General features: G+C 39.1%; 1 protein-coding gene and 1 pseudogene across 2 annotated transcripts in view; both read right to left on the bottom strand.

Moving 5' to 3' along the window:
- Positions 1–8: 8 nt before the first annotated feature.
- Positions 9–2,727, bottom strand: LOC308620529 (non-selective voltage-gated ion channel VDAC2-like; annotated as a pseudogene). The gene has a single exon. The product of its transcript is annotated as a non-selective voltage-gated ion channel VDAC2-like (transcript).
- A 639-nt stretch (positions 2,728–3,366) lies between these two features.
- EIF3A (eukaryotic translation initiation factor 3 subunit A) overlaps positions 3,367–27,299 on the bottom strand; it is a 32,511-nt gene continuing 8,578 nt past the window's right edge. The window contains exons 6-22 of the mRNA XM_081240157.1: positions 25,915–26,123; positions 24,229–24,400; positions 20,554–20,658; positions 20,083–20,181; positions 18,687–18,803; positions 18,251–18,436; positions 17,276–17,623; positions 16,733–16,837; positions 16,534–16,647; positions 14,882–15,004; positions 14,180–14,333; positions 13,234–13,418; positions 10,734–10,822; positions 9,456–10,171; positions 6,602–6,821; positions 5,704–5,885; positions 3,367–4,599 (exon numbers count right to left, since the gene is read on the bottom strand). Of these exons, the coding sequence (XP_081096283.1) occupies positions 4,370–4,599; positions 5,704–5,885; positions 6,602–6,821; positions 9,456–10,171; positions 10,734–10,822; positions 13,234–13,418; positions 14,180–14,333; positions 14,882–15,004; positions 16,534–16,647; positions 16,733–16,837; positions 17,276–17,623; positions 18,251–18,436; positions 18,687–18,803; positions 20,083–20,181; positions 20,554–20,658; positions 24,229–24,400; positions 25,915–26,123 (3,354 nt within the window). The 3' untranslated portion in view covers positions 3,367–4,369. The remainder of the gene's footprint in view (positions 4,600–5,703; positions 5,886–6,601; positions 6,822–9,455; positions 10,172–10,733; positions 10,823–13,233; positions 13,419–14,179; positions 14,334–14,881; positions 15,005–16,533; positions 16,648–16,732; positions 16,838–17,275; positions 17,624–18,250; positions 18,437–18,686; positions 18,804–20,082; positions 20,182–20,553; positions 20,659–24,228; positions 24,401–25,914; positions 26,124–27,299) is intronic.

Raw genomic sequence — 27,299 nt, 5'->3', positions numbered from 1 at the left:
TCCACAGAGCGGCTAGGCCAGTGAGCCATGGCCGCTGAGCCTGCGCGTCCGGAGCCCGCAACGGGAGAGGCCACAACAGTGAGAGGCCCGCGTACCGCAAAATAAATAAATAAATAAATAACACTGGGGATAGCTATGAGCGTTTATTGGTCAAAGGAAGGTGCATGGGTGGGGGATGGACAGGACGATTTCTTGGTCAGGAAAAAATAATCCACTTGACTAGGCCTAAACTCAAGTAGCTTAATAAAACCATGAAATTAACTTATTTTCTTCAGTTTTTTTAGAAAACATACCAGTTTAAATTAGACTTGCTTTTTAAGGAGTTTTCAGGTCAACATTAATTCCTGTTACCTCTTGCCACTGCTCTAATTGTACCTCTTCAAGGTCATTATTAACTGAGGGGTGCACTCTCCACACCAGAAGATACGGTTTAGGTGACTTATAACTGCATCAGCCTCCAAACTTGCCTGTTCTCCAGCTAACTTTAACTCCCAGTATTTTAAGCATGAACAGGGAATATCAGTAGTTCTGCAGAGATCTCTTACGAAAAGTTTACTAACCACGCTAATACATTTAAAAGCAACTCTCAATCTGAAACATGTTTTAAACACTTGAAAAGCTAAATTTAGGGTAAAAGAAACCCAATTTTTGGAAGTGTTAAAAAGTATCCACAATAGTGTGATGAAATTGTTTTCATAAGAACAGACTGCATATTTGGCCAAAAAAAAAGTATGGAATCCTCAAAAGAGCTTCACCAACTGTGCAGGCAGACTGCTTTATATTTTAAAATTATACCACAAATACACATGTACTTCAAAAAAGAAGTTTCAGTGTTAGTCCTAATTTTCTATTCTGTTCTTAGCTATAATCTGAACATTCCATTAATTTTCTGTATACTTCAATTAGACTTATGAAATCATGAATCAGTCTACAGCCAAATCATGCCACACCATATAGGTACCAACCTCCTCCTGGTAGCCACTATGGACAAATACTAGGATGTTGAGTCTTTTTTCGGGCCGTTGTCTCTGCCCTCAGATCCATCCATATTGACAGCAATAATATCCCCATCTAAAAATGCAGAAACCACTGGCAACGTGGAAGACAGTGAGTAGGTTGGTCGCTCAGCTTTCCTTTGACACCTGTGAATAAACACTGGGGGTGGGGGGTAAGGTTGTGAGGCCTTGAGAGTGGAAACCTAAGAGCAGGATCACAAGCAGCTGCAGACTATTCTGCCTTTATCCTGTGCTCTGATTCCAATACCCAGGACAAAGAACTTGGGAGAACAGGACGTCTGGAAAAGGGTCTGGGCAGGAAGGGTGGTTTGCAGACTAGCCTGGAAACATAACTATCAGACACGCATCTGCAACTCATCTAAACAAATCAGCGTAAATGAATCGTCTGCTGTGGCCTATCTGTGATGGCCCAGGCACAGTCCTGTTCTAGTAACTTAAGACAGAGCAGCTTACTGCCCCAAGTTTTTTCACTTGTTACAAAAGGAAAGACCCGCCCCTCACAAAAGAGGACCTTTTAAGACTTTCACTTGTTTGAAGTCCAGATATTAAGAAAAATGTTTTTTAAAGTGTTTTTTTTTTTGTTTTCATAAAGGTCTATTATTGGTGGGTAGCACATTTAACAGTTAAATACATTTAAATAATGTATAGGTGACTGCACTGACTGCAGCATTGGTAACTAGATAACCAATTCAACTAGAAACCAGCTAACAAGTAACTGCCTAAATATTTAAAACACAGCTCTTTAGATCATCCTTTGTTTTGATCACCTTCCTGGGTGAAGGCGGGGGAAGCCTGCTGGTCACACTGGAAATATATTAAGGCCATGTCTTCTGATATCCATTCCCAGAGGTTTCTTTCAGCTGGATTAAAGCCTCCAGCTCCAAGGCAAGCCCAAGGTTGTGGCCCCCAGCATTAATGCGCTTCCCATCTACCAGAGCAGAGTTTAAGCTTCACACCAGGCCTCAGAGTCTGAGTGTAGCCCATTCCAACTAAACTATAGAGTTGTTGACTTTTGCAGAAATGGAGGCAGTGAGATCCAAACGGTATTTAGCTGCAATGCCAAAGCGAGTGCAGTTGGTTCCTGATGTCCAAGCAAGGTTTACTGAAGTGTCAAGATCTTCACATACTTTTTGATAAACTGATCCTCCAAATTCTGTCCCATCACTGACCTTAGTGTGTAGCCGGAAGTCCCCAGTCCTGTAGCCCACTGCAAGGGTTATTCCTTGTCAGCTTTGACTTGGCACTATCAAAGGTCATCTGGTACCCAGCAAGCCAGCCCTCATAACCAAAGACTGCTGAACCATGGATTGCAGGTCCAGCAAAATCAAAGTCAACACCACAACCAAGGTTTATACATTCCCTCTTGTAAGAAGACTTGATTTTACCACTTTTCTTTCCTGTGTTTGGTGAAAAGGTGGTATCAAATGTCAGTTTCAAACCTTGACAAATCTGGTCTTCCAAGAGCAATTTCAGAGTATTATCAGTGTTGCACTTTTCTGTGAAAGTCAGACCACACTCACACCATTTATATTTGGGTCTCCAAGGTCCCGGTAACTTTACCAGCGTCTGCATTAGATGAATCAGATGTTGAGAATTCCACGCCACTGCATGACTTTGTTTTCACATCCAGTTTCACCAACCCAAAACCAAATCCTTGGTTAAAAATATCTCTGGCAGCTTTGCCAAGGTCAGCATATGATGGAGGAATACACACTGGCCGTGGGCAGTTCTGTCCATAGGTCGCTATGGCGAGGCCAAGGGGAGAGGTGATCCGGTGGTCTCCTGGGGGGGAAGGGGAGGTGCCGCTGCCACCCCGCTAGCAGCTGAGGCCGCTCGGCTCGCCCGGGGTCCGGCTACAGCTCTGAAGTGGTTTCTATCATTGTTAACGTCGAAAAGGAGAGGTTGCATCTGATTAAGTTTTTAAAAAGCATCAATACTCCCTCTTCTGGCCTTAGGGCTATACCAACAGAAATTCTCACCCCTGCTCACACCAAGAAGAATATAAGTGCCTATAGCTACTATAAATTTGCAACTAACATTCTGTGAAACCAATTATGATTTTTGTAATTTCAGGGGAAAACCCAAGATGTACTGCACACACACCGTACTCACAGAGAGGACAGCTTTACAAGGAAACTAAGGGGTGCATCAAGGAACAGAGGAGGACGTTTCAGTGGAAACATCCCAGCCACATGTGCTTTCTGTTATATTCAGGTTATGTTCTTTGATACCCAACAGTGAGAAATTTAATAGCACTGGTAAAAACTCAAGTGAAAAAACCTCAACTGAATACGCAAGCTCAGCATTATAAACAAAACACTCTGACTGTAACCACAAATCAACACTAAAACAAATTCTCTAAGTATTTTATTTATCACTGAAGAAAAAACACAGCAGCAAGTTCTGTGTTGGCTTCAATAAGACCAAATAGTTAATCTTTAACATAGCTACTACACTCCAAAATTGAAGTCAACACAGTCATTACTACAAATTACTTGGTGAAAGAATCTATCCTGAAGAGAAAGGAAATTAGGAAAAACAATTTAAACAATTCCTCCAAACCACACATTTATAAATATTGTCATATTTAAAATGCTTGAAAGGCATGAATTCTCCATAAATGGAAAAGCGGTTTGCTATTGGCAACAGAAAAAACTCAGCAACAGTTTACCAAATGCTTTAAAATTTAAAAGCTGTATCTGTTTTGGATTCACACTTTAGCAGTATTTTTGTCATTACAATAATGACTGCAAATTGGTTTATACTCACCTTCTCTCAAGTAAAATCTACCGAAAATTCCTCTGTATCCGGTGTGTGTAATGTTTACTGCACTTACAGTAAACCTAAAAACTTTCTAAATTTAGTAAATAGTAAATACCTCAAAATACCTAGAGGTACGTCTCAACCGCTAGTGGTGTGAGAATTGTTTCAGCTCTCTGCTTTAGCGTCTTCAAATACATTTTCTATAACAGAATCCTACTTCATTCCAAATCAATATCAGGTATTTCGAAATCAAAAGAAAAAAGATCAGTTCTATACCAAGATACAGGTGTTACTGAATACCTGAAGAATTCCCATTTTAAATTTATTTTTTAGTTTTTCTTTTTTGTAAACAAATGATTGATGAAACAATGCAACACCTCAAATTCCAGAAAATGGCATGGTTTTCCAACCTTCTGTGGACACGGTGCATGATCAACCTATTACATAGGATTAATACAAGTTCATGCTTTTTGTGTTATGGTGAGACATTAAAGAGTCCAATTTAGATTGGTTGAAGCACAAGTATAATAATTCCTTGAATGTGATCAAACCTACGTAAAGATATGAGTCTGAGTCCATTATCTTGAGACTTAACGTCGTACTGTGGTCCATCCATCTTCATCTGTCTCATTTTTAGTGCGACGAAGAGATTCCCTATCTTTCTCAGCTCTCCACGAGGTCTTCTCTTTTTCACCTTCTCTGTCTCGGTCTCGGTCTCTTTCTCGATCTCTTGAAAGAGCTGCAGGAGGAACACGACGAGGGGCATCCCGCTCTTCTGCCCGGTCATCTTTCCTGTCATCAGCACGTCTCCAAGAACTTACTTTTAATTAAAAAAAAAGGAGAGAGAATAAATGTGTACTGTATGCTATTAGCTCAGACTAAACAGAACTGAAGCAAAAGGAATGCCTCAAATTACTCGGAAATCCTGCACTGAAGATAGTGATAGAGAATCTTCATTTAAAAAAAAAAAACAAAAAAACAATTGGGCTTCCCTGGTGGCTCAGTGGTTGAGAGTCCACCTGCCGATGCAGGGGACGCGGGTTCATGCCCCGGTCTGGGAGGATCCCACGTGCCGCAGAGCAGCTGGGCCCGTGGGCCATGGCTGCTGGGCCTGCGCATCCGGAGCCTGTGCTCCACAGCGGGGAAGGCCACAACAGGGAGAAGCCGGCGTACCGAAAAAAAAAAAAAAAAAAAAAAAAAAAAAACAATAAAATCTTAATACACTTTAATCATTTTGATACAATTTCTGAAAAGCCTTTAAAACAATACGTAGACTTAGAAATATAAGTTTGCAAGCAGGAAGAAATCACCGGCCTGGGAAGTGTCCTAATTTTTTTTTTTTAATTTAGGATAAGGTGACAAAAATCTGGCTGAATAAAAATTTTTTAAAGGATTTTTGGCTCCTGTTGAAGAAGATTTAACAGCAAATAAATGAAACAATATATTTCATTACGGCTATCAAAGAAGAAATACCCTTACAATCTGGTTGTAACAAACCAAATAGTAAAAGCTTGTGAGGCAACTACTTAAGTGCTACGGTCATTTTAAACAAAGCATTTTTTACTAAAGCTTCCACTGATACAATTCCAGAGAAAGAATGTTTTACACTTTGTGCTTATCTACCAGGACCTTACTTTTTTCCTTCTTTACATAAAATAAACTTTTTGTAAAATCAATATAGGTATTGCTTACTACACCACTGAATTAGTCTAATACTATACTTTGAATTTAAAGATGAGCTAAACTTCACAAAGCAACCAGTGCGTAAGTTTGTGAGAACTTTGAACTCTAAATGAAATAAAAGATCTACTTGTCCATCTTGTTTTTGGTGTTCATACAAATTTAAGGCATAGCAAAACCCCGAATTTCCTCATGTATTATGGCTCTGCAGGGTTCAGCGGTCATACAGAAAGAACATCTCTACCTTCCTCACGCTCTGGTCTGAGAGGAGGTCCTCTTCGGTCTCTGTCATCCCGTCTTTCTCTCAGATCACGGCGCTCATCTCTCTCACGACGGCGGTCATCCCGATCCCTATCGTCACGACGACCTGCATCTCTCCAGCTTGAAGATTCCTCAGCTGGTCCTCTTCTCCAGCCAGCTTCATCCCTGTAGCCATTCAAAATGACACGTTGAGTTCTGTCATTAGACTCTACGGGTTAATTTTAAGTGAATATATCACATCCAAGTTAGCAAATAGTAACAGGAATAAAGTTTAAACTCGTGACTTGACCTCAAACTGACGCCTCAGGCATGGAGGTCAAATGAGAACCCCTGGCTCTGCACTGTCCCAACACAGCAGTCATTACTCATTCCAAATGCTCCACAGTCAAATGTGACTGCTGGTTACCAGATGAACATTACACACACAGGACATTTTCATCCTTGCAGGAAACTGTACTGAACTGTACTGGTCTAGATTAGTACAAAGCCACTTTGACCAGAGGAAGTAAGCTCGAATTCTTACTACTAAATAAAAGTAAAGAGGCTTTTAATAATTTAAAGGCAATAAACTGACCTCAACCACAAGGGAAAAGCAATTGGCAGTGAAGAACCTCGACTGGTTCCACTGCCATAGAGCTACACAGCCCACAGCCAGCCACACAGCTCCAGCCTCCATGTCCTCACTCTGTAGAGAGGGAACTGGTTCAATTAAGATGACCTCTGATTGTTTTCAAATCTACACTATGATTCTACTAGATAAACTGGGGGGCGTGCAGGGGATGAGCACCGTTTTTCAAAACTAGTTGGGAATGCACAAGGGAGCATTAAAAGCATCCTAACTGTAATGCCACAGACACTGCTTTTCAATTAGAGTATCAAACCTCGGCCGTCTGAAGCGGTCCTCTCGATCCCCATCTCTCTCTCTGTCCCTCTCCCTCTCTCTGTCTCTTTCTCTCTCCGGGTCCCTGTCGTTCTCATCGCGATCTTGAATATCTCGGTCTCTCTCTTTTTCCCTGTCCCATTCACGGTCTTCTGATGGTCTCGATTCTCGAGGTGGACCCCAACTCTCTTCTCTGGCTTTTTCTTTCTCTCTCCATCCACCTATGTTTTTAAAAAAGAAAAAAAAAAAATTTCCACTCAGGAAACAGATTGGCAGCCATAAATCTTGATGTTAATCCATCACCATTACAAATGCTAATTAAGACACTCTACCTCATTTTAAAAAAACCAACTAAATTCATTTACCTCATTTCATGGAACCACCAACTCCTATTTATGACTACCTATTATTGTTTTTCTAACATATAACATATAGGAACTTTTATAGCCTGGGATAAATGTTCCATATGCAGAGATTTCAGGTAAAAAAATCTGTTCTGACGGTAAAGACAACTCATTTAAGCAGAAAACTCAAAGAGTGAGGGGTAGGATCTAGATCTCTGAGAGGCAGAACCCCAATTACTAGTTCATTTATACCTTGCAACATCCTCAAAACCTTTCTAACTAAAGACTCTTTCCTTTCACATTCATGCCCCCCCACCATTTACCACCCGTAAAAAGTCCTGAAATAAGGATAAATCCTTTCGCCCTGCTCAGTATCTCACACTCAGCCATGGGATGTCCAAATCTAGAAACAACATATACGTGTACACACACATATGCACACACGCACTAAAAGAAACCAAAGGAAGCAGAGATTTCAATGAAAATGTATTACAGCTGCAAGGCTAATAATTATTATTGTCACTAACATTTATATTATGTGTGCCACAGAACTAGTCTAAAGCCTCTGCCTGTATTAACTCATTCAATCCTACCCACAGTGCCGAGCTAAGTAGATTATTCCATACTTGCTAATTTGCTACTTGCTAAAATCTATAATCCCAAAATTAACACTCTAGCACTTTTACAAGTCACTCGCAGACACATACAGAGTGGCGAAATATTTGAGTCGCCTGACGGGCCTGTTCTCAGCTGAGGTCAAACAAGACAATGCTGTCTTCTTGCTGCAGCTCTCCTACTTTAAGCAAGAAGCCTTTTGGTGATCTAGTTAGTGCCACATTTTCACATTTTTGTGCTTTGTGTTGGTGATTTCAGTTCTTAAGTGCGTCACCTGCCCTACGCCCCAGCAGTCCCAAGCACAAGAAAGCAATGGATATGCCTTAGGGAAAACATAAATGTGTTAGATAAGCTTCTTTCAGGAATGAGTTACAGTGCTGTTGACCGTAAGTTCAATGCTAATGAATCAATAACATACATTAAATAAAGTGTCTTTAAACAGAAAAATAAAACAAGGTTATGTCTTGACTGGTTGAAAAACTGACCAGAGGGCTCACAGAAACCTAACCTGGTGCTTCCCTTAAGAGCAATGGTTCAGTATTCACTGACTTTATATTACATAACTATCATGAATTAATGAGAATCTACTATACTGTTATCCCCATTTTACATAAGGCACAGAAAAGTTACGTGGCTTTCTGAAAGTCACAAAGCTTCACAGTGCAATGAAGTGAGAAGAAACACAAGTATGCCACAGAAACCACTAAGGATAAAAGGCAGGAAGCTGCTCAAATTTGCATTTAGAACAAATTACAATGGTCACTGAAAAGATGTAAGAAAAAGGATGAAAGAGCAAAGAACTCCCATCTTACACAATTAGATGGACAGTGGTGGCCCTGAAGTGTGTGTGTGAGTGTGTGTGTGTGTGTGTGTGTATTGGAGAAGGGGGGGGTTCAGTTTTGATGGGTTGAGTTGGAAGTGTCAGTAACACTTACAGGTGCAATATCAAGTTGGAAACACAGGTCTGAAGGTAAGGGGAGAAGTCATCTGGAGAAGACAGTAACACAAGTCACAGGCCTGCATACATTACTCAACAATAATAAAAAGGGGCTTCCGTGGTGGCGCAGTGGTTGAGAGTCCACCTGCCGATGCAGGGGACACAGGTTCGTGCCCCGGTCCGGGAAGATCCCACGTGCCGCGGAGTGGCTGGGCCCGTGAGCCATGGCCGCTGAGCCTGCGCGACCGGAGCCTGTGCTCCGCAACAGAAGAGGCCACAACGGTGAGAGGCCCGTGCACCACAAAAAAAAAAGAAAAAAAGAATAATAAAAAGTATGAAAGGATGAGCAGGCCTAAGACTGACGAAGTAAAGCAATGGGCTCCTCTCATGAACATAATCCCATGGTTGGCAAAAGTACATACAAATGTTTAGTTAAGTATATTTTGTTTTTCATTATTTACATGAGGAGGCTAGTCCAGGACAGAACCTGAAGAACACCGATACTTAGGGGAGGGTACAGAAGGAAGGGCCCTCAAAGAAGCAGTCAACAAGGAAGAAGGAAAACAAAGTGCATATATCACTAAAGCAGAAAAGGGGGTGAAGCTACTTGTTTTGGTGTGAAAGATCTCAGAGGCAAGCTTTTGACATAAAAGTCACTGCAGAAATATTCAAGGAAAGATAAAAGACCAGTCTATCTAAAAATAGCAGTAATACAGCCCAACCTCCATCATAAATCTGTTAAAATTTCACTTTTTTCAGTTGAAAAGAACACTTCTTACTTAACAATCAAACTGTAATTTGTCACCTGAGATCTGAGCTCCTTGTTTGAAATAACTTGCCATCCTCTACACAACAGTGGAGGTTAGCTGGTGCAGAATTTCATGTTGTATGTGCAAACACATCAAGCAGATTCCATCTATAAAGCATCCAATCTGGTTTCTTGAATACCAGAATTTTACCTGGTTTGACAAATGGTCTCCAGGGACCAGGTCTTGAGTCATCACCCCTTCTGGGAATCCGATCGTCATCAGCCCGTCTTGAGACCCGATCATCATCCGTGTTCCTCCAAGGCGCCCTGTCATCATCTGCACCGCGCCTGGAAAACCTGTCATCATCTACACCGCGCCTGGAAAATCGATCATCGTCGGTATTCCGCCAAGGTCCTCGATCGTCCTCCAGCCCACGCCTGGGACCCCGGTCGTCATCCACGCCCCGCCTGGGACGATCGTCATCGGCATTCCGCCAGGATGACCTCTCCTCCTCCGCACCTCCTCGGCGCAGCCCCCGGTCCTCATCCAGCCCACGCCTGGGTCCTCTGTCCTCATCGGCTGTGCGCCAGCCTCCCCTGTCCTCATCCGGTCCTCGTCTAGGTGGTCTGTCATCATCCGCCTGACGCCAGGTACCCCTGTCTTCATCGCCAATTCGTCTGGGAGGCCTGTCGTCATCGGCATTACGCCAAGAAGGCCGGTCATCGTCTGCCCCTCGGCGAGAGAACCGATCTTCATCAGGGCCGCGTCGTGGGCCTCTGTCGTCATCCATGCCACGCCGGGGAACCCGATCGTCGTCTGGTCTAAGAGAGGACTCTCTCTCTTCATCATCCCCCAAACGCCTCGGTCGATCTTCCTCTCTTCTTTGAGGCCTCTCTTCATCCCGCCCTTCTCCACGTCTCCACTCCCTACAGAGTAACAAGCCAAACATCTTTAAGAGTAAATTTTCCTAAAAGCAGGTGATCTTTTTGGGAGTGATGTTACTGACTTCTAAAAATCACTTCAGTCTGAATTCATTAATCCTACTCCTAAAAGAGTATGTTCCACTAAAAAACACCACAAAATCCAAAATCTTACCATCAACAATTAATTAAACCAATAAGCAGACAAGTGCCTTTAAAAGGTATCTGCACTTTATGAGGAATACCTTAGCAATTTCTAAATCTATTACTACAAGCTTTCAAAACGATGGGGAAAATGTTATGCAACTGTTCATTCTTACTCTAACCTCAATACTATTAGTTTAGGGAATTAAAAAAAAAAAACAAACTGAAGCACATATTTCCCAAGATATTTATAAGTCAGTAATTACAGCAGCACGGAAGCAAACATTTCAGTAACAGACATGCGTACAATTCTTCATGACTCCCTTTCCCCCACCCCTACAAAATAAACCAAATGAGGAAAACACTGATAAGGTATTAACAGGATCTATGATTTGTTGGTACTATTTTCCTTAACTCTACTTACTTCTCTGGTGGGCCTCTTCTCCACTCAGAATCTACTTCAGGTGCTTTTCTCCATGTGCCTTCTGGATCTCTCTCTCCCCAACGAGAGTCCTGCATTGAGCAAAGTTAATGAGAGACACTACATTAGCAACACTACTGATCAACATATAAACTGAACAGGAATCTCAAAGAGCCAGTAACAAAAGCACAAAGAGACGAAAAGAATAAGTGAAACATTAAAAGAGATGGACTGTGAAAGGCCAGAAGAAAAGGAGATAAAATTTCCCTAAGTTGAGGAAATTCTATCTGCTCTAAGCAAACTGAATCCTGACTGATAGGGCACACATGCCAAAACAGGTGAATAACAGACCACATGTTCAGAGCTTCCAAGGAATAAAGCAGACTATCTACAAAAGTAACAAGACCAAGACTATTATCAAGAACCCTCCTCTCATTATGTACTAGGACAGTGAGCACAGGTCTCTAAACTTCTGGAGGAGGATGACTTTGAACTGGCCAAACCAATGAACCATTATTCAACTGAGAGAGAAAAACAAAACCTCTTTTGAGACATACACAAAAATACTTGATAAAATATACACTATACAAAACAAAAAAACTTATCTGCAAAGGGGAAAAGGTGATAAACAGTGTAAACATATTTTTAACTAAATCATGTTGCCAACAAGGTTGTAAAACTGTTAAATGATTTCTATATAGAGATTAGCATTGTTTTAATGCACTGGAGGCAATAAAACTTGAGGTGTGCTCAAAATTTTGTTTTGTTCTGAAGAGAGGGAAGAGTTCTCAAAATTTACAGACTGCAAGTTTAGGCTTTGAAAAGAATAGATGGTAATCACTAAAAGAATAGAGAAAAGCACAACAAATGAGCTGAGAAAACTTCTGAAGTTTGGCTTAAAGAAAGGAAGGGGTGAGTGGCAGGGACATGGAAGCAAATAAAATACACCAAACCAAATGTCACGAATAAAGCCGCATATACTAGTTACCATGTTAAACATTAACAGATAACTAAAGACTCTCCAACTGAAAGGGAAGAGGGGGGCCCACAAACGTAAACAACAACAAAAAAGGATGAACACAGAATTTCAAAAACTAATGAAAAGAATTAGAAACCCATAACCACGGGTGATTTACCTCATCTACTTCAGAAGATGAAGCAAATTAACAGGATGCAGCAAATCAAACACTGCAACTCTGATTTCACACATACAGCACTTTGTGCCCAACAGAAAAAGAATACTCATAATACAGAAATTAGCAACAAGAGTAACAAAACTAAAAATCTATCTATATATTATAAAACAAATTGAAGGCTACATAGGTAACTAGTAGCAGGTCCTCCAGTAAAGTTAAGCATTTGATACAAGTGGGGCACAGATACCTCCAGCTACTCATCTCTAACCTTAAAAAATAAGCAGTATTTTACTTAAAGGGCAGCATGGACACATCCCAGGAAGAACAAAGAGCATGCAGGCAGATGTCACAGACACGGTAAAGCATAAAACTAGCTCAGAATAGCTAAAGTACATAGTGACGAAGAAGAATATGGTGATAGATGAAGCTAATGAAAAAAGCAATAAACATAAAAGGCCCTGACTGCTAAGGCATGTTTTTTACCTTTGGCTCTAAGCAATGAGTACCACTCAAAGGAAGGTTTGAAACCAAGAGCAGGGCTACCAACCAAATATGCATTATGCAAAAACCAAGCAGGCCACTGTATAGAGGAAGATCTGAAGCTGGGGAAGATTGCAATCAGGGAAAATACTTAAGACAACTAAGTAATACAGGCAAAAGAAACACTCTGAATTAAGGCAGGAGCACAGGGACAGAATGGAGAGGGAGGGGTTCAAAACACTGTGGTTAAGTAGGTCCAATGCCACCACCAGAAGAGGGGATTAAAGAGATACCCCCCCTTTACACAAGATAAAGTGAGAAACACAGGTCAGTTCTGGACATGAATGCATATTAAAAATAAACATTTAGACCAGCATTCGAATCACCTGGTACTCTTGTTAAAATGCAGACTCTGAATCAGAAGATTTGGCACTGGGCCTGAGATTCTGCATTTCTACCAAGCTCCTAACGGGATACTGAATACTGCTGGTCCCCCAGATTCATCTTTGAGTACCCTCATATCATCCTCCTAATTCACAGTAACTCCTTTCAAGGAAGCAAAACAGTCCCTCTTCCACACGACTGTGTTACTTTTTGTCAAATACTTAAATTTCATGGGGTTAGTTCTTACTGAATTAAGTATTCTAAACTGAAGTCTATTATAAAATCCAAACTTTGCTAAGACAACTTTAATCCCCTCCCCACTGCCCCTAGGAACCTTCTGTCTTTGGGAAGACAAAGCAATACCAGACTTAAAAAGAACCGTGAATAATGTGATTTAAAACACCAAACCCAGACACCGACACGTGCATTGACCAAATGCATCATGCAAAAGACCTGGCTGGTAAACACACATCACATAAAAACAAAGTGATGTCTATACTTACCTTTCTAGAAAGTGAATCATCACCAAGTCTTCTCTCCTCCTCTCTACGACGTTCCCTTTCTTCAATTTCCAACTCCCTTTGACGTTTTTTCCTTTCAACCTCTTCTAATTTCTTTACCCGCTCCTGATATTCTCGAAGCTCCTCCTCACGTTTCGCCCGTTCAGCACGCTCTCTCTCTTCCCGCTCTGTACAACGTATCAGGTTATAAAGTGTGCCTCCTACCTGCACGCTTCCCCTAGTGCTAGGTCTACTTACTTCTCTGGTATTAAAGACGCAGCATAATGTAGAAGGAAATTCTTTTTCAGAATGTTAAGGGTTTACAATCAGCTAAACTTGAATATCAGAAATATTCAAGAAAACAAGTATTATGCCACTCAACACAACTAAAGGAGAATCCCTCCCCCAACTCCTGAGCGTCTGGGATCAGCTGAGAGACTTCATCTGGCATGTGTTGCTCAATAAATGTTAACACTATATAGACTACAGTGATAAAAAATAAAAAGGCAGAATTTTCAAAAGAACACCAAAAACGTGGAAATAAGCTGGCAGAGGACCTAACACCCTCACAGATAACAAACTGCAGAAAACTACAAGCTGGGTTGTCAGAACCTGAGAACTAGTTAGTTGCAGTTAAGAAGGGCTTCGGTGGCGCAGTGGTTGGGGGTCCGCCTGCCGATGCAGGGGACACGGGTTCGTGCCCCGGTCCGGGAAGATCCCACATGCCGCGGAGCGGCTGGGCCCGTGAGCCATGGCCGCTGAGCCTGCGCGTCCAGAGCCTGTGCTCCGCAACGGGAGAGGCCACAACAGTGAGAGGCCCACGTACCGCAAAAAAAAAAAAAAAAGCCAATCATCTTGGTTCCACATTCCTCTATTTTCTAAGTAAGACTGTACAAACTGGACCTATCACCAACCTTACCACATACCTCCAGTCTGTCTACATAGTTACCTTTTAGCATTTTTTCTTCTGCCCTCCTCTGCTCTTCCTCTTCCTTTTCTCTATAGTAGGTTATTCTTCGTTCTTCTTTACGTTGTCTTTTACGTTCTTCCAAACGATTATGCCTTTCTTCTGCTAATCGCTCTTCAAACTGTTTAAGTTTTTCCTGTAATTGAATGGTTACCAAAAAATAAAAAACAATCAAATTTTCAAGGGCTGCAAACTGGCAGTAAGTTTTAAGTTTACAAAATCATTTTAAGTTTCGTGGAACCACAGAAAGCAACCTTTAAGTATAAAAACCAAATTTCCAAAAGACTGAAGTTCTCGCATGTCAAATTTTTAAAATTTTGAACCGACAATATTATCTATAACCAGTGGGTTTATTTTTTTTACAATAAATCAAATGATTAAGTCAGAAACTAAGAGCAGGACACTCTGATCTAGTTTTTTCCTTTCTGAACCAAAAGAATAAACAAAAGCTTGTATCAAAAGCAAATTTTATGCAGTCCACACTTTCACCTTCAGAAAAATTTGTTCATAGTGATGGTTACTTGGCCTATGAAATAATTTCAAGATATCTCTATTAAAATATTATTTGAATGACGATTATAAATGTTAGCTCAAGACAGAATGTACCACAAGGTTAAAGAAGAATCCTTAAGGTAAAACCCAAAAGCTCATGAATAGATGTTTCCCTGAAACCAGGAAGTTCACCTCATAAACAGACTGTCGTGCTGCCTTGAGCCGCATTACAAATAAATCTCTGTCTTCAAGCATCCGTGACATTCGGTTCTTATGTTCAAGAGCCTTTTCCCGTTCTAGCTGCATTGTAGTAATCTGCAAATACATGATACAAAGTTAAATTTCAAAGTATTCATTATCTGTTTACTAATTTATCCCAAATTCCTGACAGATACTCTTGATGAATTACAAGAAGTTCCTTGGCCCCTTCCATTCTGCCATAAAAATGGAAGGGTAACACATCCCTAGGAAGACAATCAGGGACAGAAGATGGATGAAGACGACTTGGAGCTGTAATAAACAGTTTAAACAGTTTAAACTGTAAGAAACAGTTTAAACCCTATGGTACCACAACATTTACAGAGGAAAAAACTGAAATGTATATAGTAAAACAAAATAACAAATTCCTCATGGTATAATAGGCACTATGGCTTTACTATTTAACGCATTTTCTTCCTTAAAAACAAGTGGAGGGCTTCCCTGGTGGCAGAGTGGTTGAGAGTCCGCCTGCCGATGCAGGGGACACGGGTTCGTGCCCCAGTCCGGGAAGATCCCACATGCCGCAGAGCGGCTGGGCCCGTGAGCCATGGCCGCTGAGCCTGCGCGTCCAGAGCCTGTGCTCCACAACGGGAGCGGCCACAGCAGTGAGAGGCCAGCGTACCACAAAAAAACACAAAAAACAAAAACAACTGGAGGTTAAGGCAGGATGAATCACTCATATATAGGAAAGCTTTTCCTTTGTGCTCCAAGTAAAACAATAAAAGGTTTCAGGGCACATGGGAGCAAATCCTCCTAAGCACTTCAGCTAGTCTGTAACACTTTTCTTTTTCTCATTTCATACATTTAAAGAATTACCACACAAATTACAACTTCTAAAAAAACTGGTAAAACTGGCAACACTAGGCCCAGAATGACAACAATCCAATGGAGCCGAGGAGGAGGGGCAGCCTCCATAGCTGTGTGTTGTCTCCTGCCTGTGGTTATTTTTTTTAACCAGAATGAGGTCACTCGTTTTTACTACAAATGTGGCCGCTACAAGCATTTCCAAAATGTTGCTTTTGTATCGTTAGGTAAATACATACAATACAGACTAACAAAACTATAGAAGGAGCTATTTAGTCACAAAAAACCAGACTGTATGACTCCACCTATAAGAAATATCCAAAACAGGCAAGTCTAGAGACAGAAAAGAGATTAGTGGCTGCTGAGGGAGTGGAGAGAAAACAGAGTGACTGCTAATGGGTATGAAGTTTCTTTCGGGGTATGTTCTAAAATTAGGTTGCACAATTCTGTAAATACACTAAAACCATCAACTACACACTTTAAATTGGTGAAATACGTGGCATGTGAGTTGTATTACGTGGCATGTGAATTATATGGCATGTGAATTGCTGGGTTTTTTTAAATAAATTTTTCAGCTATCCTTTGGTATTTTACAAGTTTCATTTTTTAATCTCCATTCTGAAAATTTCTGTCTGTCTACCAATCTGTTCGCATGCAGCCATTAAAGCACCATATCTGGCAAAAGAATACAAAAATCAATTTGAAACCCTGTTCCTATTACTGGCAGAGGACTTAATTAGAGTTTACAGTCTGAAAATATTATAATTAAATGAAAACCTTACTCTTTCTTCTTCTTGTTGTTCCCACAGATCCATGTCTTTAATTCTCTGTTCTTCATAAGCACTCTTTATCAAAGGGATTTCTTCCAAACGTTTAGCTCTTTCAAAGTAGTCAATCTGAATGTCGTGAAAACAAGTATTGTTTAAAAAAAAAAATTCTTTTAAACTTGGCATGTCAAAGTTCACCAGTTCTTTCATTTACCTTTTTTTCTTGATTCTTTAAGCGTTCCTGAAGTTCCTTCTTTTCTTTCTCCAGTTGTTCAACCTGTTTAGCCATGATGAAATCAGGATCCAATTCTTCAAGGTCCTGAAAAGTAATACAAACGCACCATAATTAATAAGAGTATAAAAGTGCATAGCAGTCAATATGGAGCACCATTTCTTTCTAGAAACGTATGCTAAATTACTTTCTTTATAATGGGCAAATGTTTGCAATGGGTAAATTCAGGCAATATAAAAATGTTTTAAAATAGCCTTATTTCCACTTGATTGTAGGGAAAAACAATGTAATCTTAACATCTATTTCTTATTCCTCCATTCTACCGTATTCAAACTCCATTTCAATAGTGGCTAAAAACTGTAGCATCACTAAAAACAAATGCTTACTTCAGAGATTAATGAACTAGCTGTATCAAAATGAGTGAAATAACCAAATAACCCAAAATAAACCAATAAATGGTAAAGAACTGTGCTTCTAAGAGACCCGAATAGAACTGAAGTTTTTAATGCATAATATGCTACATACTTCAATGTCAATATCTTTGAACGCTTTGGCACCCAGTTCTGTCTTCTTGATCTGCTCCAAACGCTCACGAACAGTTTTCTTCTTGATTTGTTCATGTTCCTGTAAGATACGCTCCTTCTCTCTCTCCTTTGCCTCCTGCCGCAGCCTCTCTTCTTCAGCCTTCCGTACTTTCTGGAGTTCAGCTTCCCTCTGCTCCAGCTCTTCTTTCTCACGCTGTATATTCAGACTCTCAAGCCGCTCTTTCCTTTCCTCAATTGTCTGACGGCGAGCCAGGATACGCTGATGCTCTTTCCGTGAATTTTTAAGGTATGCAGTAACAGCTAACTGATGCTGTTCTTCTTTCTCTTGCTTCAAAAACAAATGCATTAAAAAAAAATTTAAGTGACATACCATGGTATCAGACATCAAAAATACTACATAATCCTAATATATTATTCTACATGTATCTGCAGTTAATAACAGACGATAACATTATTCAAGCTACTGGTTCCCAGTATCAAACACTATGGCGCCACTCCTATTTGAAGTCTTTAACGGTAATGACATAGCTGAAGAACGTTTATCTGCTAGGCTGACTTTTCCCTGAACCAAATCTACTTTAAAGTGTTCAAGCCAAGGCGGAATACTAACAGAGCTCACAAACAAGAAACAACTGGAGCAGAAAGGAAAAGCCGAATCATAGTACTCCCCTCTTTGGAGGGTCATCACATGTGGTCTGCTATTGTACGGTTTAACAGTACTCCTTTTATCACATTACCCGAATAGTGTTATCATTTTATCCCATGGAAGGAAGCTCAAAGATCTGCATATCTGATAAAGATATTTGATAAAATATCAAAACTATCAAATACAACTAAATATCAATAGGAAATATATAATAAATCCCTTCTCTCAGACATCATCTCAAACCTTTTTGTGAAAGACATTAAGGGTCCCTCAAATATTCTGTAGTCCATTTCTCCCAAAGATACATACCAGTATATGAGCTGGCTTAATGACTTCAAGGGCTTTTGCAAGTACTGAGGACATGGCTGTCAGCTGATTTCTGATCTGTTCTGAAGGCATGCTCTGCAGATGAGGACCAATTGGAGCATCTTCTCGAGTAGCGTAATTCAAATCAGATCCAAAACTAAGGGTCCGAGATGTGTGGTCAATACGAACCTTTGAAAATTAAATGGTATTATCAACAGTTAAACCTACATGCAAATATAATCATTCTACAAATGAATAACTTAAAATTTCAAACGCATTTGAGAAAAAAAATTAACTAAAGAATGTCAAATATAAAAGCTAGAAGTTTGATTCAATAAAGCTTTCAACAGTGCCACTATACCAAAAGCTGAGAAACAAAGAGTATGCGTTTTTTCGTCCTCAAAGGCCTCCAACCTCAGAGTCCCCTTGCAGCACCTACCTGAAGGTCGCAGTGCCTGGCTGCATCTACTATGGCCCGTTCCAGTTGGAAAGCATCAACAAAAGGAACCAGAGAAGTCAAACGAGAAAACTCAATGCTCTGATAAATTTGTGCCACCTGCATAAAAAACACAAGGTTAGTAATAATAGCTATCATTTATTCAGCAATTTTTATGTGGAGTCTCATGACAACCATAGAAAGTAGAAATTTAGCCTATTTTTCAAAGAAAAGAAAACTGAAGCTCAGAGTATGTTAACAGTACATTGCTGGAGCTGGAATTACAATCCAAGGCTATTTCAAAGGATTATATTATATTTTGAACCATCACATAATCCTTTCATATCCTAGTTTCATTTAAAAAAAAAAAAACACCTAAATGGTCACATATTTGTAGATAGAGACCTGTTACTTACCTAATTCATCTGAACACTTAATAAAATTGTTTATTTGTCTGAAGGAGACTGGCAGTATTACTACTTAGTTATACTGCTAATTAACCTTCAATTATTTGTATAGCACATAAGAAATAACACTGCTCACATACAGGAGAGAAAGCAGGTCAATGAAATGTGCACAAATACAAAAGTGAACATATAGTAAAAGCCCCAAATGAAACAAATGGAAGACAAAACAGGATCATTTAAGCCATATTATAAACCATAATATTCAAACTTAAGTACAAAGGTGGGCTAAAATATGTTAAAAGACTGACAATACTGGGACTTCCCTGGCGGTCCAGTGGTTTAGACTCCGTGCTTCCAACACAAGGAGCGCAGGTTCTATCCCTGGTTGGGGAACTAAGATCCCATAGGCCGCGCAGTGCAGCCAAAAAAAAAAAAAAAAAAAAGACTGACAATACTTAGTGTTAGCAGGAAAAAAGGCTTTCTATTTCTTGTTCACTACTGGTGGGAGGGCCCAAGAATCCGATCTTTGAGGATCTATTAAAGCTTTAAATGTGTAGACCATGACTAATTCCACTTCTTAGCTACAGGAAATCACAGAAGAATGCAAAGATACAAGTATAGAAGATGCTCACTACTACAACATTTTATGATAGCAAAAAAACTAAAAAATTTCCATCAACAGACTCTGAATAAATAAATCATGGTACCTTTAGACAATGAAAAACTACGTAGGTATTAAAAGGAATAAGACATACACAGCTAACAAGGAAAAATGTGCGAAGACAGTGGCCAACCAAAAAAGGCAAAAGCAGTTATGAATTACATAATTGTTTTTCAAATCAGATAAATAATAAAACTAATTTTGGTGGAGGGTAGAATTTGGGGAGGCTTTCATTTTCTAGGCTATTCCTACATTTTTTAGTTTTGTGATCAAAACAATCAAGGGAGAAATTACAGTTCTTCCATAAAACATTCATTTTTTTCATCTTTACCTGCTGGAGAAGCCGGAGTATGGTGTTGTTCTGCAGCTGTGGGACATACTGTTGTAACTCTGGCTCCTTTTCAGGTTGCTCCCTAACCCAATTTAAAACCTATAAAATCCATTAAATTGAAAAAGAGTTATATTTTCTACACGACAAATACTAAAACACCTGAGATATTTTTTTCAATTTTCTTAATATACAAAACCACCACACAATGCAAAGAAATACAAAAGATAACATGCAGCTATTGACTGTTGTCTGAAGGTGACTGACAGCAATGGCTAAATTAGTCGTGCTGCTAATTTACCTCCAAAGGTTTATTTAGCACATCAGAAATATCTTTTCTCTTGACATAAAAAAAAAAGACAATGAAATGTGCACCGAATTCAAACACACAGGACAACACTTCTCTCTTAACAAATAAAAATACAACCTAAACTGCAACAGGGCTGGCTACGTGGTAATGTAACCAAAGCTTACCTTTGTGACTCTCTCACAGAGTTTTAGTGGGTTAAATTCGACTTCCAGCCAATTGTAAAGGTCTTTTACTTCTGGGACAACATACTGTAGCACATTGAATCTGACCTACAGTAAGCAAAACAAAAGGTTTAAATGCTGAAGGTGTTTTCAACTGGGATTCTGAAGTGATTATAAATTAAAGAAAAATATAAGATTGGAATTCTGGGATATGACTCTAAGATTATTTAGCCTCAACCTCACCTGCTTGAAATTTATGAAAAAGAAATCCAGGACCACTACGCTGAGTCTCCTGCCCCAAATTATGCAGCTCTCTACAATGAAACCCCAAAAGAATTTACAAGGGAAATAAAAACTCATCAACACAATCAAAATATTTACAAAGACAATGTGTGGCCAACATCGACTAATTTATTATCAATAACAAGTAAAATACCAGTTTACAAACAACTTTATCACACAAAAGTTATTACAGCAGCGTCACTCCTGACAGCCACAAACTCAAAAAAAACTCAGGACAAAAGGGATAGGTTCACATAATATACAGAAACAGTCAAAAGAAAGCACAGCTACATTCAATACATGAATAAATCTCCCAGATGGTGAGGAAAAGAATTTCACATATTATTCCATTTATGTGAAATTTAAATTTCATATAAAATATACAAACAGGCAAAATTAATCTGTGGTGTTACAAATCAGGACAGTGGTTATTCTTGGGGGAAATGGGAGAGTGTTGACTGGAAAAATCTTTTGAGAATTTATGCAATTACATTTATGATTTGTACTTTAAAAAATATTACAGTTTAATACATTTTAAGTTTATATTTGAATAGAACTCAACTTCCTTTCACAATAAAGATGCTGGTTGCATAAACCGCCCTCACAAAGGAGACAAAAAAGTGGTATAATTTTATAAACTCCAAAACTGCCCATAACCAAATCCTATCTTACCTGTGCTCGAACTACATGCAGTGCATGGGACCTTTATCCTTTACTTGTTGGAAACTGCTAACCCAAAGAGAGAAAAACTGCAGCCAACACACCAAGACCCCCAAAGCACAGGAGCATGTACCCCTACAGACTAGGTTCCAAACTGAGGCAACTGTTGGCAGATGCCATCTCCAAGACAGGAGGATGTCCACACTCTCGAACACTCTGGGTTTAACTCCAGTGCAAAATGGGTGCATGACTAATGTCCCACAGCATTTGAATACTTCCCTTGTAAGTGCCCTTGTATGTTTATAGGAATAAGATGTGATACAAGCATTCAAATAAAATTCCCCCAGCCCTGATTTCATTCCTATCAAGAAATTATTCTATAGCCATCATCAGAAAGTCTACAAATAAATCCTGCAGAAGGTGTGGAGAAAAGGGAACCCTCCTACACTGCTAGTGGGAATGTAAATTAGGGCAGCCACTATGGAGAACAGTATGGAGGTTCCTCAGAAAACTAAAATTAGAATTACCATATGACCCATCAATCCCACTCCTGGGCATATATCTGGGCAAAATTATAATTAAAAATGATACATCACCCCTATGTTCACAGCAGCACTATCCACAATAGCCAGGACACGGAAACAACCTAAATTTCCATCAACAGATGAATGGATAAAGACGACGTAATACACACATACACATACACACACACACACACAAATGGACTACTACTCAGCCATAAAAAAAACATAATGCCGTTTGCAGCAACATGGATACAACCAGAGATTACCATACTAAGTGAAATCAAAAAGAGAAAGACAAATACATATGATATCACTTATATGTGGAATCTAAAATATGACACAAATGAACCCATCTATGAAACAGAAACAGACCCACAGAGCACAGACTGGCGGCTGCCAGGGGTGCGGGGTGTAAAGACGGACTGGGAGTTTGGGGTTAGCAGATGCAAACTCTTCCATACAGAATGAACAACAAGGTCCTACTGTACTACTGTACAGCACAGGGAACTATATTCAGTATCCTGAGATAGGCCATAATGGAAAAGAATATTTTAAAAATGTACATATATGTATAACTGAATTACTTTGCTGTACAGCAAAAATTAACGCAACACTGTAAACCAACTACAGTTCGATTTAAAATAAATAAATAAATAAATATTCTACATTTTCCATTTAGCACCCCCTCCAAATAGGGAATGTGCTAGATAGGCTACCGTAATCTATTAAAGTACATTTCTCTCTAAAATTAATCATTGGCTTTCTGACCTACCAATCTCTTATGAACTTGATTAATCTGAGTCTGTTCCTGAGATATTAGAATCATTCTCTTCGTGATTATGAACTTAGTTATATGAGCCCAAAACTCAGGTCTTGACCTTGTACATATGGTGAACTCAAGTTTTATAAAATGCCTCGACAGTTAGCTATTCTATTCATCTGGCACCAACCAGTACCTTTCTTATAAACTTAAACATTTATCTATGGGTACAATGAGGACCCAGATGTGGATGTCCTGGGCTACTGACCCTGATCCCACCAATACTCACCCCTGAATAAATATCTTTAACACCAAGGTGTGCTATGTACAGATGTGGGCTCAAGAGATATAGATTATACTTCCAGTTTGGCACATTTTTCAGTATTTAAAAAATTTTTTGCTAGTAAGACCTCTTCCTAAACACAATGCTGTTGTTTTATAATTTAATTCAGTCCCATAAAAACTTTCCAAAACACAAAGCTGGTTTTTGCAAGTGGAAGCAGAATAAAACATGGAGGCTACAAAGACAGAGAAATACTGTTTTAGATATTAAGTTTTTTAATAAAAGTTGACCACAAAGGGAATTTGCCTTGCTACTATACAGAGAACTATGTTACAAGAGCAAACTGTTGCCATATAGAAAATGTGTTAATTTTTATCTAAATTAATTGACTGCCAGTAAAATAAGGCCTCTTCTCTAATACCTGTCCCTCTTTTTTCTCTTGTCCCAAAGTAATCTGCTGGAGGTGTACCACAATAACCACTAAGTCAGACTATTACTGTTCATCAGAATCTCTAAAATCTAAACTCCTCTAAGAGAGCAAATTCCATTTAGTATCACTTGCCTGGCATGTAACAGACACTCACGTGATAAATTTCCAATGAATTAAAGATTCCACTGTAAAACATTGTGAAGATACAAAATCTTAGGCTCCATATTCTGAAACTGATTTAGTGAATGCAGTGGGTGAAACCTAGAAATCTGCACTTAAAAATGTGTTTCACAAATTTCAGTGCATAGCCCTGATTAAGAACCACTAACTTAGAAACATACAATGAAAGTTTAAAAGAAAAAAAAGTTGGAAACATTTTAATTGTCCAGAATTGGGCCTAATCTAACTCACATTCCTTCCTAGCCTCATTGTCGTATTTCTAACACCTATCAGCTTGATTTTTTTCTATAGCCCCTGAACATTCTTGCCCATCATCACTTCTCTTACCAAGAGGCCCATATTATTCCTCGAAGCTAGTCCAAGTCTTATCTGCTACATCAAATTTAACCCCAGCTCACTCAAGACAAAACACCTCAACTAAACACAGTGTTGACTTACACCAGTGGTTCTCAAACTTGTCCATGCATCAGAATTCTCAGCATTTAATAATCATAAATTATAAAACCTGACCATATAGCTTTCTGTTCAAAGCCATAAGAATGCTAAAACTTATACCAACCATATCGTTAATAAGGCCAATTCGCGTTGGTGGGGCTTGCAGGCCTAGCAGTGTTGCAAGGCGACGCTGTTTTTCGACTATAATGCCGTCCATATCCAGAAGTCGAGCAATATCAGTACGCTCAGGGGTAATGGGGATGGAAAGGGTGGCCAGAAGGACTCGAGTAGACATTCTGGAGAACAAAGTTACAATCTGTTAAATTTGTAAATGTTACTTGATAAGCAGAAAGACACTTCTCTTTAATCCTCTAGTAAAATCTGCCACTGACAGAATATGTATACCACCATGGTAAACTGTACTCGTAAGTATTCGTCAAAGCATGGGATTAATTGAAAGAGAAATGGACTATGCAAAAATGAACACTTGGAGAAGCAGAACTTCATTCACCCGCTTACCACCGTCAATGTCTTCTAGCTATAGAGAAAGACTGTGGGGAAAACGGCAGAACAGACATATTTGCATGTACCCCATACTTCCTTATAAAAACATTTAAGGCAGCTTTTAAAACGAAGGGAAAAATGACAATAAGAAAGAGGAAAAAATTACAAGGACCATAAGTGAACCTAATTATGGAAGGTGGGGGTCAAAAGCTAAAGCTTCCTTAAAACACAAAAGGAGTCAGATTGAATTCAGAGCACCGTAGGACACAAGGATTGTATGCTCTGGAGCACAAGAGTCTAGAGTTGGAATCTCAGCTTCACGATTCCCAAGACTGGAACCCTAGGCAAGCAAAATACTTCATTTTCTGAGTCACAAGGCTGTTGTGAGGATTAAGGAAAATAACGTACATAACGTACATAGAGCAAAACAGCTTAACGATTATGACAGCACCCTTACAGTATTTTCTAATGGGAGAGTATAGAAACAACAAAGGAAAATCAGGTTTTTTCTTATCCCCAACAGACATGGATTACGTACAGGACAGTGAATGACAAAATGAACACTATCCTCAAGAGTTATTTTTAAAAAATACATACTAGAAAAATTCATTTATTTGGTTCCATGTATTGCTTTAAAAGCTAAAAGAAAAACAATCTGGTGTATATATTTCTACTAGAGGCCAAAATAACATGGTCTACCAATAAGATACGGTATGTGAGTTGCCTAAACCCAACTGAAATGTACAATAAAAACCCAACATGACTGAAAGAAAAGTATATATGTAATGTTAAAAAAATAAAATGGTCTTTAGATTGTTAGGTTATAGACTATCTATCTACATAAAAATACACACACCAAATATTCTATACAGTTAATGTTTCATAGTTGGGGAAAAGTTACTTGATATAAGTACTCATTTCTTTTGTCTAATTAGTTCCTAGACTCTAAATACCCATACGTGGATAGAAAGCTCATACCTTAACACTGACTTTCCTAATATTCCATTTTCTGAATTGGAGAGTTATCAGATAAAAGATAGCTACTGAAGACCAAGAATACTGCCCAAGAAAAACCACGTCGAGATATTTTTGGTAGCTACAACTGGAAGGACTGCTACTGGCACCCAGTGGGTAAACCAGGGATGCTGCTGAAGATCCTGAATGCACAGTCCCCTCCACAACAAAGAATGAACCAGCCCCAAATGTCAACAGCAAAGAAGCTGAGAAACCCTCATCAAACACTATCATGCTATTTAGAAGTTATTTCTTTCATAATTTCAATACTATCTGACAATAAGACTCTTACCTTTGCATCTCTTCTTGTGTAAGATTCTTTCTCATTTCTCTAGATAAGTGATAAAGACGATGGAGTGTAGATGCATGAAAAAGAGCATTTCCAGATTTCCAAAACACAGTTGAGACTTTGTTATAATAATTTGCCATCAACTGAGGTTTGGGCGGTTTTTTAGACAAGGAGAATAGCCCATGAATATCTTCCACAGCTTTAAATGCTTCCTAAAATTAGTGGTACAAATTACAGTCACTGCATTGTAAACAAACAAACAAATCTAACTCAAATCTCTTTATGAAACTTAAAATACAGAACACAATAATAAAAATGGCAAATAAAATGCCTTCATGTGTGGTTCTTTTTATTCATCTTATAATTCAATATCTGATATGTTTTAGAAAAACATCATAATTACAAAAAACACTAAATCCTTAAACTGCTTAAAGTAGGTTGCCCAAACTTTTTAAAAAAAGATGCATATTATCATACTGCTTGAGGGAATATACATTTTTTTAATCTGAAAGGATATAAAACACAATATAGAGGTTATTTCTGAGTGATAAAGATAATGGGTATTTTCTCCCTTTTACTTATCTATTTTTTCTATACTAAGCGTGTTTACTTGTCTTCTATTGAACTCTTTTTCCTCTTTAGTTCATCAGACAGTATTCCAAGGGTGTACCCTACAGAAACAGAGAATATGGGGAGAGCGGGAAATCACATTTCCACTTGGCTGAAAAACTACCAATTTTTAGTTTCTTCCTCCGCAATTTCAATTAGATTTGGTGGGGTAATCAAATGTATAAAAACAATTCAGGTGAAAATGTCTTTGCAGAATTCTTAAGAGTAAAAAGGCCATGCTGAGGACAAGATTCCCAACACCACTGGGATCTCCAGTGTAGGATATTCACTGTGCACTGCTTACTAAGTCAGGGCAGCACTGAGATTTCTAGGAGATAACCTAGTGCAGTGCTTCTGTAGCTCTCTGCGGTAAAGGACAAGTTCATCTCTGTCATTTCTAACCTGTTGCCACCAATACTTTTATAAAATACAATAAAATTACTACAAAAATAAGATGGAAAGATGAACTTAGACTTTTTTTTAATGAGTAAATAGACACAAAACTACCATGAAACTTCTTTAAAAATTTTTGTAAATGCATATTCTCCAAGCATTAAGCCACACTTTGAGCACTGAGGTCTGAAAAAGATTACGTGACCTGGCTCAGAACTGACAGCAGGCATCAAGAACCAAAATATCTGGGACCTCCTGCCCGGGACTCTTCCTACTCCATTAGACAACCTTGAAGTTGCCACCTATCTATGGAAATTAACCAACAGATTATCAAGATGCAGATACTCATTAAGGGAAAACAAAGGTAACATGGGCAGTTCTTACTA

This window comes from Mesoplodon bidens (genome assembly GCF_964165515.1).
Source record: "Mesoplodon bidens genome assembly, chromosome: 1".
Lineage (NCBI taxonomy): Eukaryota > Metazoa > Chordata > Mammalia > Artiodactyla > Ziphiidae > Mesoplodon > Mesoplodon bidens.
Note: the sequence above shows the minus strand (reverse complement) of the source record. Positions and strands in the feature narration are given on the sequence as shown.